At 36.3% G+C, this 18,086-nt stretch overlaps 1 protein-coding gene across 2 annotated transcripts in view; it reads right to left on the bottom strand.

The window, feature by feature from the left end:
- AP3B1 (adaptor related protein complex 3 subunit beta 1) overlaps positions 1 to 18,086 on the bottom strand; it is a 267,388-nt gene that overhangs the window by 227,399 nt on the left and 21,903 nt on the right. For both annotated transcript variants that reach the window (XM_081231538.1, XM_081231537.1), the window contains exon 2: positions 5,665 to 5,740. In XM_081231538.1, coding sequence (XP_081087664.1) covers positions 5,665 to 5,740 — 76 coding nt within the window. The remainder of the gene's footprint in view (positions 1 to 5,664; positions 5,741 to 18,086) is intronic.

Here is an 18,086-nt window from a genome sequence, read left to right on the forward strand (position 1 = left end):
TATGAGTTTGATTTTCCATTTTCTTCTCCAAAAGTTAAGTTAGAAAAGATCTGTGATGATGAACAGTTTCTTCTGAAAGGAGACTAGGTGACTGAATTTTGGAAGCACATCTTGAATCAGACCAACCATGCTCTTACTGAATTTTTAAGTTGCTGTTAGTTTGATATTAAAGCAAAATTAAAAGATGTCTTAGTTTTCCCCATGGAACTTTAATATGTCAAAATCCATATTGTCTAAATGTGTTTCTTAGGCAAATACTGAGTAGTGTTTTAAATTCAAATATAGGGCTTCTACTGTGAACATATAAGAATGATTAATATTCTTTTTAAAGACTTTTTTCTTTTAATCATACATTCAGGAAATATTTTAATTTCATGGTCAAAGAATGGTGATAGGTAATACCTGTTGTTTTCTTTTCTTTTCTAGTAACTAAGAGGAGATCCTTATTTTATTTGTTGTAGCAAATTCCTAAATGAAAACTGGGCAAATGGTATCATATCTGGCCAGCTGCAACCTCCTGCATTGACCTTCCTTCCTAGGGTTTCTTTGTTGTTGGGACTCTTGATTAAGTGGCCTTGGATTCATTTTGTAATTTTGCTAGTCATCAGCAAATTCACTTGCATGACATTATTGCCAAATGAGAACACAGTTGAATTACTGTGACTGTGGTGTAGGGTAGTGCCATGGAGAAAACTTTGTTTTCTCAACAGAAAAAAAACTTTGTTTTCTCTACAGACTACAGAAATCATGAGTGAGGTATAGGTAAACCGAGAGCCACAAAGATCCATGAACCAGAAGAGAGAGTTCAGATGTAGATCAACAAACACACAGTAAACTGATTTTCACTTGAAGCTGAAATTCAGTGGGGAAAGGACAGCTTTTTAATAACAAATGGTGGAATATTTAATAACAAATAGAGGAAAATCAGACATGCATTTGGCTCTTAACCTCACACCATACATAAAAAATAATGCAAAATGGATCATAGACCTAAACATAAAAGCTAAAAACAAGAGGGGAAATCTTTGCAAACTTGGAGCAGGCCAAGATGGCTTAAGTAACAACTCATGCTATGAATCTAGCTTGACCCTAATCAAAAACCTCAACAGAGAACAAAAAGAAAACTATAATCCAACATCACTTAAATACACAGAAATATATCTACTTGAACTCTGCAGGATATATTGAAACCAAGACTAGAACATTACAAATATTTCCAATAAAATCAGAAACAAGATAGTGTTGTCTTCCACCACCACTACTATTCAACATCATAGTGGAGCTTTATCCAAGCAAAGAGAGGAGAAAAACAAATGAGAGATAAAAATATTTGAAAATAAAATATAAATGTCATAACTTCTGGACAATGTAATTAAGTATCCAGAAAACCAAGCAAACAAACCAAAAAACTACCAGATCTAAGAAGAGAGTTCACTGAGAAAGCCAAATGCCAGAAGAGAAAAGTCATTTGTTTTCCTATACACCAGTAATAATTAATTTTGAAAATATAACGAAGAGAACCATTCATAATGGCAACCAAAATTTAAAAGTATACAGGAATGACTCTAACAAGGAATGCTTAAGAATCCTTATGATTAGAAACTATAAAATATAAATATAATGCTACTGAAAGACAGGAAAAAAGGGAGGGAAGGGAGATGGAAATACACAAATTCCACATTACCCTAATCAAATTCCAAAAACTACTTTTAACAGAACTTGACAATTTGATCCTAAAGTTTATCTGGAAGATGAAACTTTTACTTTTTATACCTCAATATTATTTGAAAATTTACAAATACATATTTGTGCCACTTGCATAATAAAATAATTTTTTCCAGATCTATGGCGATATAACAGACATAGAACATTATGTAAGTTTAACGTGCCAACAGGTACATGAAAAGATGCTCAACATTACTAATTATCAGGGAACTGCACATCAAATCCACAGTGAGGTTATTACCTTAAACCTGTTAGAATGGCTATCACCGAAAAGACAAGAAATAACAAGAGTTGGTGAGGATGTGGATAAAAGGGAAACACTGTGCACTGCTGGTGGTAAACTGGTAATGTGAGATATATCTCACATATTTCTTATACACACATATATACATATATCCGTATGTGTGTTGTGTGTAAAATGGGATATTATTCAGCCATGAGAAAGGAAGAAATTCTGCCATTTTTGACAACATGACTAGATTCTGAAGACATTATGTAAAGTGACAGAATAACTTTTAATTAATTACCATTTTCCTACACTTAAAAGATCAAATTCCAAATTTACCTTTATACAAACTTCCTAATGAGAGACAGTCTATAACTACTAGACTAACTACTAGTATGGCTATATTTACATTTCTTTTTTTTTAATATTTATTTATTTTTTTTCTTATTAGTCAACCATTTTATACACATCAGTGTATACATATCAATCCCAATCTCCCAATTCATCCCACCACCACCCCATCTCCTGATATATTTACATTTCTTTATGATGTTTATTTACATTTAAGTTACATTTATAATAGTCAAGTAGTCTAGATTATGAGAATATCAATTTTTATTTATCAGTTTGAAAGAGGAATATAGAAAAAACTACCAAATATCTCATTTTCATATTTAGTAATTTCAATAGTATCCTCAGATTTAATGAAATAATTTACCTTAATGAAATGTAAAGCCAAAGTTTAATGAAATAATGAAGAGCACTGCCTGCTTTAAATGGATGGCAGTGCAGGACTGTAACCTGCAGGACCGCAAGCTGAAACCATGCAAAGCAATCTTGATAACCAACTGTAAAACTTATAATGGATCTGTGACTTTTTTTTTTAAGTTTAATTTATTTTATTTATTTATTTATTTTTTTTTTGGTTGAGCCAGGCCTTAGTTGTGGCTCACCAGCTCCTTGGTTGTGGCATGCAAACTCTTTGTTGTGGCATGCATGTGGGATCTGGTTCCCTGACCAGGGATTGAACCCAGGCCCCCTGCATTGGGAACACGGTGTCTTATCCACTGCGCCACCAGGGAAGTCCCGGATCTGTGACTTCTAAAAATTTTGTAGAAACATTTAAAACTCTCTTATTACTGTCAGTCAGAAATGTATAGGAAAATGAAAAACGATCAAGAGTAGTTTGAATGGACTCGCCTTATTCTCATCCTTTAAAGCAGGGGCCCCCAACTGCGGCCTGTTAGGAACCGGGCTGCACAGCAGGAGGTGAGTGGCGGGCGAGCAAGTGAAGCTTCATCTGCCGCTCCCCATCGCTCACATTAATTACCACCTGAACCAGTGGTCCCCAACCTTTTTGGCACTAGGGACGGGTTTCATGGAAGACAATTTTTCCACGGATGGGGTTGGGGGGAAAGAGATGGTTCAGGCGGTAACGTGAGCAATGGGGAGGGACAGCCAAAGCTTAGCTCGCTCGCCTGCCTCTCAGCTCCTGCTGTGCGGCCCAGTTCCTAACAGGCCACAAGACCCCTGGCCTGAACCATTCCCCCCCATTGCTGTACCACCTGAACCATCACCACCACGCCCCACAACCCCACCCCTGTCCGTGGAAACACTGTTCTCCAAGAAACCAATCCCTGGTGCCAAAGAGGTTGGGGACCACTGATTTAAAGTACCAAGCAAGCAGGCTTCCCTGGTGGCACAGTGGTTAAGATCCACCTGCCGATGCAGGGGACACGGGTCCGAGCCCTGGTCCAGAAAGATCCTACACGCCGCGAAGCAGCTAAGCCCATGCGCCACAACTACTCAGCCTGCGCACTAGAGCCCACGAGCCACAACTACTGAGCCCACGTGCCACAACTACTGAAGCCCACGCGCCTAGAGCCCGTGCTCCATGACAAGAGAAGCCACCGCAACGAGAAGCCCATGCACCACCATGAAGAGTAGCCCCCACGCACCACAGCTAGAGAGAAAGCCCGTGCGTAGCAACAAAGACCCAACGCAGCCAAAAATAAATTAATTAATTTTTAAAAAGAGAAAGAAAAGTACCAAGCAAGCATCTTTTCTATTCCTTAGTAAATTACTCCTTTCTAAGTTTGGATCAGCTTCCAACATTGTATCCTTTGTACTTTCAATGTTCTGAATTATCTTCTGGAGTTCCTCTAATGTGAAGATTTTTGGCAGTATCACTTCCTCTGGCATATCTTCGGCCTTTTCATCACAACTATTTTCCTCATTTATGTTGAAATCTTGCCTTACTGAAGTTCCTCAAGCTACATATTTAGAGTCTCTCAAAAAGGGGCAGTGTCACCATTCCCACAGTCAGCTATTTCTCTATAACTCCTGCTACATTCTATCTGAATTTCATTTCTAGTGTTATTTTCATTTCTTTGCCGCATTTTAATCTTTGTTGACCAAATCCCTCTTTTAATTAACCATTTTTATAAAATGTTAAGTGGGCTTCTCACTGGGAAACAAGTAGGGACCACTACTGTATGCTTCGCAGTCTGTACACAAACTGAATAATATACACAGCGACCAATCACTAAAAATAACTTTGAAAGAAGTAACATGACTGGTCACTGATCATGATGCACATTTGTTATATACATAGTGAGTTGTGGACTGAAGAGTTAGTGATGAAGTTTGTACATTATGCAATTACTAAGTTAATATACCACGATATCTGAAATTTGAACCGTCTTGTTAGGGGACTGGTGTTATTTAACTAAACTGTGGTAACTGAAATTCAAATATCAAAGTCACGCAAAGCAAGAACTACCTGATTCTCAAACTACAGATTCTCAAACTCTCACATGGTGGCATTGTCTGCTGGAAAACAATATTGTTTCAGTTGTGTTTACACCCTACTACAGTAGAGTTTATTTGTGCAATTATGCAAATTTACTACATTTTGACCTTATACAAAAATTTCTGGAAAACAAAATCAGCAGTGGTGGTGAAAAATGCATAGTAAGAATAAGAAAGGTTTTACGAATTTAATTCCACTGAGACAAGCAGAACTCTTTAGCATCAGACAGTCAGTGAATTAAGCCAGTTTTTTTCACTATGGACGTAAACAATCAAATACAAAAAAAAAAGAGTAGGACCAACACAAGTTACAAAACTACGTAAGATTTTATATATAATCAGAAATTGCATTATATTTAGTTCTCTGACAATGGAACCCTCTACATAATAACATATCAGTCCACTGTTTGAATTTTACATTACAACTTAAACTAGAGAAATGCTCTTACATTTACTAGTATTAATTAGAAGTTCTACACTGATAAATTGAATAAAGCATTTCTATCGGTAGTAATGGAATTTGAAAATCAGAAGCATGCTCACAATTTTTAGGTCATAGAATGACAAAAAAAAATACTTTAGCTCATTAGTATCCCTCTTTGTAGGAAGTCAAAATATTGTTGTATGTAATCTTATTTTGTCTTCAAACTGATTAGCACTCTCTGACAGAAGAAATACCTTAATATTAGAGATACAGAAATTAAAAAACAGAAAAAACAGAATAGGAACTGAACTTTCTGAATTTTGTCACTTCATTACTTCCTCCAAAACATTTTAGACAGGAAATTTTAAGTTAATAATAAAGGGTAGATTTGGTATTTAACATATTTTTAATATATATTTTTAATATATCACTACTTGTCATTTATCCAAAAGTCGGAATGATCTACTCTTTTACCTACCCCAACAATCCGTTTCATAGCATCCAATTTAGCAGAATCTTTGTTGCTCTCTAACATTTGCTTTAGATCTTCATTCCTATACAAAAGAAAAAATTACATATTTAGATTTTTACATTACACAGGTATTAAAACATATAATTTTAATAATATAAGAATTAGAAATAACCTGATGCACAATGTTATATAACTACTTTGTTATTTATAATTAAATATATATTTCTCATCTAACCCTACCAAATAATATCAAAGTGCTATGTTGTCACAAAGCCCATCAATAAAACAAAAATATAGAACTGTACCTCAATTCTGGGCAAAATATCAACAATCAGAGGCATACAGATTCTCTCATCCCAAAATTTCTCTTGTATAATCATCAGAAAAAAAGAGATAATTAAAATTCTTGAATCAGCACTAAAATATTTTCGTAAGCCAAAATGTAAGATCTTTCAGGACTTCCCTGGCGGTCTAATGGTTAAGACTTCGCCTTCCAATGCAGGGGGTGCAGGTTCCATCCCTGGTGGGGGAGCTAAGATCCCACATGTCTCGGGACCAAAAAACCAAAACATAAAACAGAAGCAATATTGTAACAAATTCAATAAAGACTTAAAAAAAAATGGTCCACATCTTTAAAGGAAAAAAAAGAACCAATAGCAGTTATTTCTGCTTAATATGACTTCCCCCAAATAAACTGTTACTCAAAATAGAAATGCAAAGAATTCCCCATAACAGAAAAAAAAAAGTAAGAACTTTCTTCAGAATATGTCAAGAAAGAGCACCGAATGAAGAAAAGCTATGTGTCATTCACACATCCTTTTTTCTTCCTAGCTCGCAAAAAGAAAAAAACATAAATCTGTAGGGAAACCCACATCAATACTCCCTAATTCAAAGAATTAAGTTAAGGCAATTTTAACATGTAAATGAGAGGATGAGGTAATGAACCAGAGCAGTTAGTGATAAGGATGAAAATGTAGGACAGATTTAGGAACTTCTTGGAAGTTGAAATCAGTGGGATGCAGTGACTGAATGTAAAGGATAAGACGGGCACTCAATAGGATGCCCCCATTCCCAGCTTGGATGACCAAGCAGATGATGATGTTACCAAGTAAGATAACTTTGCTGAAGTGGTAGACATTTTCTCCTTTCCAAAGCTGCTTGCTATACAAACATCCTTAAAAGATAATTTAGAACAAAAACAATCAATGCCTTCATATAGAAGGGCTGCAAAAAGGAGAAAAACCCACACAGAATTGCCTCCCAGTATTTTTTTTTTTGGCTTGCCACTGACCTGCTCCTATTCTTCAAAGTGAGCGTTCCCCCCAGCGATTACAAAATCCCTCCCAGCAAAAAAAAAAATTCATAATTTGTAGTATCTAATCATTTTTCCTTCAACACAGAAAAACAGAATTTTTTAAAGTTATTATATAGCTAGACAAAGAGTTCTTAGACTTGACACCAAAAGCACAGTCCATAAAAGGGAACACTGATTAATTTCATCAAAATTTAAAACTTGTTCCAGGGAATTCTCTCTTAAGAAGAAGAAAAAAACAAATTACAGACTGGCAGAAAATGTTTGTAACCACCTATATGCAAAAGACTAGTATCCAAAATATAAAAAGAACTCCCAAAACTCAACAGTAAAAAACAACCCATTCAATTAGAAAAGGGGCAGAACACATTGTTACAGACTGAACTGGTGCCTCCCCAAAGTTCACATGCTGAAGCCCTGACCCTCAATGTGACGTTATGTGGAAATAGGGCCTTTAAAAAGAGGTAGCTAACATTAAATGAGGTCATAAGGATGGGATTCTAATCCAAAAGGACTGGTGTCCTAAGACAGTGGTGCACATGCACAGAAAAAAGGCCTTGTGAGAATACAGTGAGAAGACAGTCACCTGCAAGGCAAGGAGAGAGGCCTCATGAGAAAACAAACTTGCCAACATCTTGATCTTGGACTTCCAGCCTCCTGGAAGAACTGTGAGAAACTATGAGAAATAAATTTAAGCCATCCAGTCTATGGTATTTTGTTATGGCAGCCTTAACAAACTATTACAGATTCTGGTAACAAGAAGTGAAGCGTTCTTGTAATAAATACCTAAAAATGTGGAAGTGGCTTTGGAACTGGGCAACAGGTAGAGGCTGGAACAGTTCTGAAGTGCATGTTTTTTTTTTTAAACATGCCTTGAAGAGACTGTTGGTAAATATATGGAGTTAAAGGTGATTCTGATGAGATCTCAGATGGAAATGAGGAACATATTACTGGAAACTGGAGGAAAGGCAATCCTTATTATAAAGTGAAAAGAACTTGGTCCAACTATGTTCCAGTGTTTTGTGGAAAACAGAAGTTAAAAGTGATGAACTTGAATATTAGCCGAGGAGATTTCTAAGCAAAGTGTGGAAGTCACAGCCTGGTTTCTCCTACTGTTTACAGTAAAATGAGAAAGAAAGATAAATTTAAGGAATTGTTAAGCAAAAAAGGAACTAGAACTTGAAGACTTGGAAAAATCTCAGCTTATCCATGTTGCAAAAATCAAGCAAGTGTCTTCAGAAGAGAACACCAGAGAACACTGAAAAATAATTTGATAATGAAATCACGGATGACCCTCGTGGATTTAATCAGACATCTCAGCTGAAACCAGGAATAGAGATGGGATTATACCAGCAGAGACACTACCAGTTTGGACTAAAAGGAAGAGTTGGGACAAAACAAAGGAAAGCTGGATTCTACAGGACAGGACAATGTGAGGACACAGAGAGAAGACAGCCATCTGCAAGCCAAGGAGAGAGGTTTCAGAATAAATCAAAACTGCCAACACCTTGATCTTGAGTCCCAGATTCAAATGTGAGAAATAATGTCTGTTGATCAAGCTACTCAATCTGTGCTATTTGTTATGGCAGGCCTAGTAAACTAATACAGACATCAACAAACAATTCACTGAAGGAGATAAACAAATGGCAAAAAGCACATGAAAAGATATTCAACATAATTAGCCATTAGCAAATTAAAACCACAGAAAGATATCACGTATGAGAATGGCTCACTTAAATAAAATAGTGGCAACACCAAATGATAGTGAGGATGTGGAAGAACTGGATTGCTCACATACTGCTAGTGGGCATTGTAAAAGTTATAGCCACACTGGCAGTTTAGCAGTTTCTTATAGAACTAAACCTGCAATTACCATACAAGCCAGTAATTGCACTCTTGCGCATTTATCCCCAGGAAATGTTAAATTTATACTCACACAAATATCTGTATTAAGTATTCATAGCAGCTTCATTCCTACTAGCCAAAATGGAAAAAAACCCTTCTGGAAACAACCCAGATGGCCTTCAGTCAGTGGATGGTTCAACAAACTGTGGTACACCCACAGCATGGAATACCACTCAGCAGTAAAATGAATCAAGCTGTTGACAACTCAACAACTCTGATTAATCTCCACAGAAGCATACTGTGTGAAAAAAATTAATCCTAAAAGGTTACATACTGTATTACTCCATTTATACAACATTCTTGAAATAACAAAATTATAGAAATGGACAAAGATTAGGGGTTGCTGAGGGTAAGGACAAGAAGCGGGAAGTGTGGATATAAAAATACAACACAAGAGATCCCTATGGTGATGAAACTGTTTTATCTTTACCTTTGGGGTAGCTACATGAAACTAGAGATGTGATTAAATGGGAACAGAATACCACCCCAACAAACACACACAAATAAGTACAAGTAAAACTGGAGAAATCTGAACAAGACTGGTGAAGTATGTGAATGTAAACATCTTGGTTGTGATATGGTACTATAGTTTATCATTGAAGGAAACTGAATAAGGGGCACACAGGATCTCTCTGTATTATTTTTTATACCTGCACATGAATCTACAATTATCTCAAAATCAAAAGTTTAATTAGAAAAAAGTTATATGACAATTACAACTCATTTATAAGAGAAGCCTATTTTTAAAAACGGTCAAGAAATTTGAACAGATATTTCACAAAGTAAGATTAGGAATACCACTAAGTACAAGAAAAGATACTTAAGGTCATTAACTATCAGAAAATGCAAATTAAATGAGATACCATTACACACCCATGAGAATAGATGAAAGACAATGACAATAACAGATGTTGCCAAGACTATGGAGCAACTAGAACTCTCACATGCTGCCAGTAGCAACGTAAAACAGTACAACCACTTTGGAAAACTGGAAGTTTCTTACAGATTTAAACATAAACCTACTATGTGATCCAGTCATTCCACTTCCCAGAGAAATAAAAATATTTCCACATAATAACTTAAATGAATATTCATAGCAGCTTTATACATATTAAAAAACTAGGAACAATCTAAATGTCGATCAGCATAATGTGATTTAGCCATACACTGGAATACAACCCAGCAATGAAAAGGAAATAACCATTGATACATGCAACAAGATGGATGAATTCTCAAAATCATTATGAGTGAAAGACACCAGACACAAAAGAGCATAATTTAATTCATTTAAAGTTCTAGAAAATGCAAACTAATCTGTAGTGATAAAACCAAGATCAGTGGTATCATAGGCAAAAGGAAAAATGGACATGAAAAGGACATTAAAAAATTTCTTATTCCATAAGAAGATGGAAATATTCTGTATCTTCTTAACTGTGGTGGTGATTTTACAGGTGTATACATCTGTCAAAACTCATCTAATTATAATCTTTAGGTGGGTAATTTGTCGTATGCAAACTATACCTCCATAAAAATGATATTAAAAAGTTTCACAGGGCTTCCCTGGTGGCGCAGTGGTTGAGAGTCCACCTACCAATGCAGGGGACATGGGTTCATGCCTGGGTCCAGGAAGATCCCACATGCCGCAGAGCAGCTGGGCCCATGAGCCATGGCCGCTGAGCCTGTGTGTCCGGAGCCTGTGCTCCGCAACGGGAGAGGCCACAACAGTGAGAGGCCCACGTACCGCAAAAAAAAAAAAAAAAAAAAAAGTTTCACAGTGTTTTATTCACATGTTGTGAATAAGACACTAATCCTCCAAAACAAGAACAGAAGTCATGTATCTATTTCTGAGAAATACATTATTAAGGATGAGATAAGCCACATTTTCATACTCTGAAATTAGAGTATCACATTTAAGCTTCAAGCTTAACTCAAGAATTTATTTATTTATTTATTTATTTCTACAGGTTTTTTCCTTAATGTTTTGGTTTATTTTATTTATTTACTTTTGGCTGCACTGCGTCTTCATTGCTGTGCGTGGGCTTTCTCTCTAGCTGTGGTGAGCAGGGGTTACTCTTTGTTGTGGTGCACGGGCTTCTCATTGCGGTGGCTTCCCTTGTTGCGGAGCACAGGTTCTAGGCATGCAGGCTTCAGTAGTTGTGGCACACAGGCTCAGTAGTTGTGGCTCATGGGCTCTAGAGCACAGGCTCAGTAGTTGTGGTGCACGGGCTTAGCTGTTCTGCAGCATGTGGGATCTTCCCGGACCAGGGATTGAACCCATGTCCCCTGCATTGGCAGGCGGACTCTTAACCACTGCACCACCAGGGAAGTCCCTTATTTAAGAATTTAAATCACTCAATTTTATTTTAGGACATCAAGGGAAAATTCTCTTAAATGACTATAAGAAAATTGATAAGAAACTAAGACTGTAGTATTACCAACAATAATTAACTACTTGTACTAGTTATTAGTTTATGATTAGCAATTTTTAATAGTTTCTACAACAAACTCTCCAGAAAAGAGATTTAAAACTTTACTCCACACAGCTCCTTCATGCAATATGGTTCAAGCACGCATGCACGCGCACGCACATACACACACACACACACACACACACACAAAAGTATCAGAAGCCCTTTCATCTCAGCTTAAGCTTAAAAGTAGGTGACAAGATCTTCCTTAACTACTCCAAATAGACAGCCTTGACAAAAAAGCTTTTCTTTGTACATTTTACAAATTTAGACCTAATGTAGGCAAGTAAGCACTTACCAATAATGAATGACTGATCATGTGTTATTATGGGCTGAGTTGTGTCCCTTCCGAAATTCCTATGTTAAAATCCTAACCCCCAATACCACAGAATATGAATGTATTTATAGATACAGTCTTTAAAAAGGTCATTAAATTAAAATAAGATCAACATGGGTTGGCCCTAATCCAATAGGACTGATTTTTTACAAGAAGAGCAGATTAGGACAGATACACAAAGACGAAAAGATGATCATGTGAGGGCACAGCAAGAAGGTGGCTATCTGCAAGCCAGGGAGAGAAGCCTCAGAGGAAACTAAATCTGCCAAAACCTTGATCTTAGATTTCTAGTCTCCAGAATCCAGGGAAAATATACTTCTGTTAAGTACACCACCAAGTCTGTGGCATTTTGTTATGGCAGTACTAGCAAAGTAACATATAAGTTAAATGTTTCAAACTGTCATGGCAGTAAAAAATAAATAAATAAACAAATGGAAGCTAAGTATATTTTTCCCAAAAAGATTAAAGCCAATGGGATTTACTAAGAAAAAAATTTCCCTTTCTTTCCAAGCAGCTCATAAAATTAAATGCAATGGTAACCACTAGCAGGACACAAAAATAATTAAATAATTACAATAACTACTTTTCTCTAATTAAAAATACAGCTAGAAAATATATAAATAGTAAGACAGGAACATATAAGAACTACATCCGAGGATATACATCTACCAAATATAAAATACTGTAACTGTTCTCTGTAATGAATTCAGAATCCCTTCTTAAAACTTCTTGTTCTTTCACATTGCACTATTAACTGAAAAGGAACAAAAATCAATAAAACCACAAATGAGGTTTTTCTCCCTTCTAATTTTTGTTGTTTTCCTTACTGACCATGTAGACTTTTACGAATGAAAAACAAAAACCTAAATGAAACTTTTAAAAACTCTGGAGGAATAAGAAAGTGAAAAAAAGCTGAAGTAATTAGATAAGAAGTAAATAGAGGGATGGGGAGGGTGGGAGGGAGGGAGATGCATGAGGGAAGGGATGTGGGAACAGATGTATATGTATGACTGATTCACTTTGTTATAAAGCAGAAACTAATAAAATAAAATAAAAATAAAAATAAATTAAAAAAAGAAGTAAATAGAATGAAAATGTAACCACACATATACATGTCCAAAAAAGAAAGAAAATTCATTTTCTCATGTCTGATCCCTTTTTTCCCCAAGAGTGTTCCACCAATCTTCTCCACCAGTGTTATCTGGAGAGAGAAGTGAGCAATGAAGAATAATGAAGTGTCAATTTTTAGGACATTCCAACCTCTAACCCCAGGTGCAATCATGTTCATGGCCTAATGGAAACTTGGTTTGTTCCTCTAAAGCTCGAGATGCCACAGTCCCCTTCCCAACCACCTTTAGGTCCTGACCCGCTCTCTCAAACTAAACACAAGAAAACACAAATTCAATATTAAAGCCAAAGGTTTTGCTCTTCATGTTTAACAGAAAAGATGGTCTTCAAAACCAATACAAATATCTTTTGTGTTAACTCACGTAGAGAGCTAATAACTTTGAGGTTCAGAGAAAAGAGACAAGTATGTCCTAGGCACTGTTTCAAACTGATGTAATAGTCAACTTCTCAGATATGTCATAAATACCTACTGAAAATTCTGACATAAATTATGTATCTCTTCACAAATTCCTCTCTGCTTGTCACCAAAACAGTAAAGATTGGGGGGAAGTTAATACCATAACACCTAGTTTACCCTCAAAATATGTTCACTTGTATTGAGCCATTTTAGGTCTATCTCCTTCATTATATGGATTCAAATATGGCCTATTAATATGTATTACTACATTAATCAGAAATTGAGAAATTCTTTTTGCTAAACATCAGAAGAGTTGATTCAAAATAGTGCTGAATTAGTAATATTTTCATTAACTCTTTACCAAAAACCAATATGTGTTTCAAATATTGTTTTTTAATTTACCTAGTTCTTCATTTACCTATTTATCTGTAGCTATCCAGCTATGAGCATTAAAATACCAACTTTATTTTTACATAAGTGACATCTTGTGGTGTTAAGCGGTATAACTTTTCCTTTCATGATCAAAATATGCCTTTTTTTATAGTTTCAACGACCAGAGAAAAATATGTAACTGGAAGGTTAAAGGAAATCTTACTATTACCAAGAAGTCACTTTTATTTCAGTACCGTATAAAACAGCAACTATAATCAAAAAGCAAATTTTTATCAGTTACCTTTCAGAATTTAAGAAGTCGCAGGGCTTTTACATTGTATAAATTACCTCTTTTTAAAAATATCTATAATTCATAACTCATTAAAACCTTCTACTCCTTTGAAAGGCAGTGTAAATTAAGGGGAATATTAACACTATGTAGCACTGTTGACATATTAACACTATGTAACACTGTAGCACTATGTAGCACTCTCTCAGTGCTTCTCCAAGTATGATCTGAGAAAGACTGGTCCAAGAACCATTGCCAATCCACAAATTTTTGTTACTAATCCATAAGGAAATATAAAAAGAAACTGAGAGCAAGCACTTAGAGCAATTCCACAGTGTAATTTTATATTTTTGAATCTAATAGAAAATTGGGGCTTGCATTTTTTTTCCATTTCGTTTTTCTAGCAATTTATTTTTTATTCTATTTTACATAAGTATCCATCCATAATGGATTGGAAATTTAAAAAAAAAAAAAAGGTCCTTCACCAGTTTGAGAGCACTGCACTACACAATTACTTGCTTCTCCCTCAAAAGAATCACCAAAATTTGTGTACTGCAGAAAGCAACACCTGAAATTTAAGTCCAGGAATGATGGATTAAGAAAAGTGATAAGGAATAGTGATTTACAATTGGAGGTACATCCCCAAAAGAATGCATCAAAAACTTTGAAAAAGGGAGGGCTGGATCTTTCTTAAGCACTACCAAAAAATTCTAAAACACGGGCACCTCTTCATGCTTTGAGAACTACTCAAATGAAAGATGCTTCTACTCCAAGAGGTCCACTGTATACATGAATAGGTATGCAGAAAAAAAAAAGTTGGGGGTAAGAGAATTTACTTTTTTCTAGCGTTATGCATCTAAAGGAACTGGCCTTCATAATTAGTTTACGTGCACAAGGTGAAGGCTTAGTAACTTTCAGTTCATTTAGGGCCTATACATACGTCCCTTGCATGACGCTCAGAACCTTATGCAGTTTTTAGCACAAAGTATTCACTTAATAAATACAAGAGTGAATAAAACCAGAAAACTCTATCTACCTAATCATCCATCTATTAACCCTCTAAAAGGAGAAACCATAAATTATCCAAGTAAATATGAACTTTTCCTCCTACAGTGTTCACAAAACTAAAGAAAGAATAGTCTACAATTGCTATCGCAACCTCCTCAGCCCTTGGTAATCTTTTTCTCTTACTCCTCTATTAAAACTTCTCCACAAAAGTAACAAATAATTTCCTTATTTAAAAATCCAATGCAAAAATCTCATGAGTACTTTTTTCGGCTTTTTCTCACTTTTTAAAAAACATTTTTATTGGAGTATAGTTGCTTTACAACATTGTGTTAGTTTCTACTGTACAGCAAAGGGAATCAGCTATACGTATACATATATCCCCTATTTTTTGGATTTCCTTCCCATTTAGCTCACCACAGAGCACTGAGTAGAGTTCCCTGTGCTATACAGTAGGTTCTCATTAGTTATCTATTTTATACATAGTATCAATAGTATATATATGTCAATCCCAAACTCCCAATTCATCCCACCCACCCCTCTTTCCCCCTTGGTATCCATAGGTTTGTTTTCTATGTCTGTGTCTCTATTTCTGCTTTGTAAATAAGATTGTCTATACCAACTTTTTCAGATTCCACATATATGCGTTAATATATACTATTTGGGGACTTCCCTGGTGGCGCAATGGTTAAGAATCCACCTACCAATGCAGGGGACACGGGTTCGAGCCCTGGTCTGAGAAGATCCCACATGCCGCGGAGCAACTAAGCCCATGTGCCACAACTACTGAGCCTGTGCTCTAGAGGTGGCAAGCCACAACTACTGAGCCCATGTGCCACAACTACTGAAGCCCGCACACCTAGAGCCCATGCTCCACAAGAGAAGCCACCACAATGAGAGAAGCCCACACACCACAATAAAAAGTAGCCCCCACTCGCCGCAACTAGAGAAAGCCCACGCGCAGCAATGAAGACCCCACAGAGGCAAAAATAATAAATAAATAAATAAATTTATTTTAAAATATATATATATATATGATATTTGTTTTCCTCTTTCTGACTTACTTCACTCTGTATGACAGTCTCTAGGTCCACCCATGTCTCTACAAATGACCCAATTTCGTTCCTTTTTATGGCTGAGTAACATTCCATTGTATATATGTGCCACATCTTCTTTATCCATTCCCCTGTTTCATGAATACGTTTAGATTATTTGATATAATTGACCACTACTCTTCCATCTTTAAATTCCCTACCTTAGATTCTGTAATCCTCTATTCTCATTTGGTTCTCATTTGCATTTGTGACACACAAATGAGAAAAAAATGGCAAAAATCCTTGCCCTTGTAGAGTTTTCATTTAGTAAATAAAGAAACAAACATAATAAAAAAGTAAATTTTACAGTCATGAGATGATACGAGGGAAAAATAAAGCAAAGGGAGAGAGAATGCAGGAGGGAAAGGAGGAGGTAATTTTATACAGGGTGGTCGGCATAGGCTAAATAAAGAGACATCTGACCAAAGATTTGCAAGTGAGGTAGTCAGCCAGTCAGATACCGGAGGAGAGGAACAGGGAGGAAGAGCACTCTAGGCAGAGACGATGAAGGAGGGTAAACAATACTAAAGGCTTTGTGTTTACTCTGAATGAAGTCAGGAACCAGTGGAGGGTTCTGAATAGAGGAGTCATAATCTGATACACATACAGAATCATTCTGGCTGTTATGTTTCAAACACACTGTAGAGACTTCCAGATCTGCCCATGGTGCTGTAGCTTGTAAGATACTAAGCCTGCCACAGAAAATGACTATAAAAGCTGGAAAAAACAAATAAAGTAATTTATTTGATCTCCGGAGAGATCAACCCATGCAGGCGGGACTTAAGGAGCCAAGATCCTGGAAAGAAAAGAAGCACACAAAGTGCACTTTTTATTCACATCAGCTTTTTTTCCCTGACTGCATTTCCCCAACTGCTATCTGAGAGAATAGAACCCAAGGAGAAATGACAGTTTTAAAAGACTGAGGACACAAATGTTAAAGTTTGGGGTTACCAAAGGCACTGGAACTTGAAGGGCAAAATTACAGAGGAGGGAATCAGTGAAAAGGTAAACAAAAATCTGTGTACAAACTCCCTTCAAGTAGTTGACTACATTTTCACAGGGCAAGATTCTGGGAAATCCAGCAGAAAACAACAGCAGCTGGGAGACTAAATACCTGAGCGGAGATTTCAGGAGCCACACATTGCTGGGAAGAGAAGTTGGAAATCAAGTCTCCCAAGTAGAGAGGCACTGGTAAATACCCTGGCCTTTCAGTTAAGACCACAGAAGGGCCACAACTGAAAAGTAAGGATATTCCCTAGGAGTATAAGAAAAACTGAAATAGACAAGACCTTTAGAAGCCTAAAATTGAGCTTAAACAGGATCAAAGTTATCTGCTAGAACTCTATCTACCTATCAGAAAAAAAAAAACACAACTCTCTTTGGAAGAAGACAGCATCCAGAGACTCGTCAGTGTTCTTATCTTAATTATCTAGCATCTGATCAAAACTTAAGAGACAGGCTAAAAACAGGAACAAATGACAAGAGAGAGATAAGGAGGGAAGGAGGGAGGGAGGGAGGAAGGAAAGAAGGAAGGAGAGAAGGAGAGAAGGGAGAGAAAGAGAACAAAAGGAAGAGAAACAGATCCATGGGTAATTCAGATACTACAGTTATCAGATAGGGACTTTAAAATAACTACAGTTAATATGGTCAGGAAAATACAGGAAAAGATGGACAAAAGAGACAAAATGATAAAGAATGTCATTAAAGTAGTAGAATCTATACAAAATAATAAATATTCAGAAATGAAAAGTACAGTTTATGAAATTAGAACTCACTAGATAGGTTTAACAGCAGACTAGAAATAGCAGAAGATAGGACTATTGAATGTGAAGGCAGGTCAAGAGAAATTATACAATTTGAAGCACCAAGAAATAAAAGAATGGAAAACACCAAACAGAACATCAGAGACATGTAGAATATGGTCAAAATATCTAACATACTTTAAATTAGAGTCCTAAAAAGAGAAGGGAGAGAGAAAGAATGGGACAAAAGCAACATTTCAAAAGTTAATGGCTAAGGGCTTCCCTGGTGGTGCAGTAGTTAAGGATCCGCCTGCCAATGCAGGGGACACGGGTTCGAGCCCAGGTCCAGGATGATCCCACATGCCACGGAGCAACTAAG

Source organism: Mesoplodon bidens (genome assembly GCF_964165515.1).
Source record: "Mesoplodon bidens genome assembly, chromosome: 4".
Classification (NCBI taxonomy): Eukaryota; Metazoa; Chordata; class Mammalia; order Artiodactyla; family Ziphiidae; genus Mesoplodon; species Mesoplodon bidens.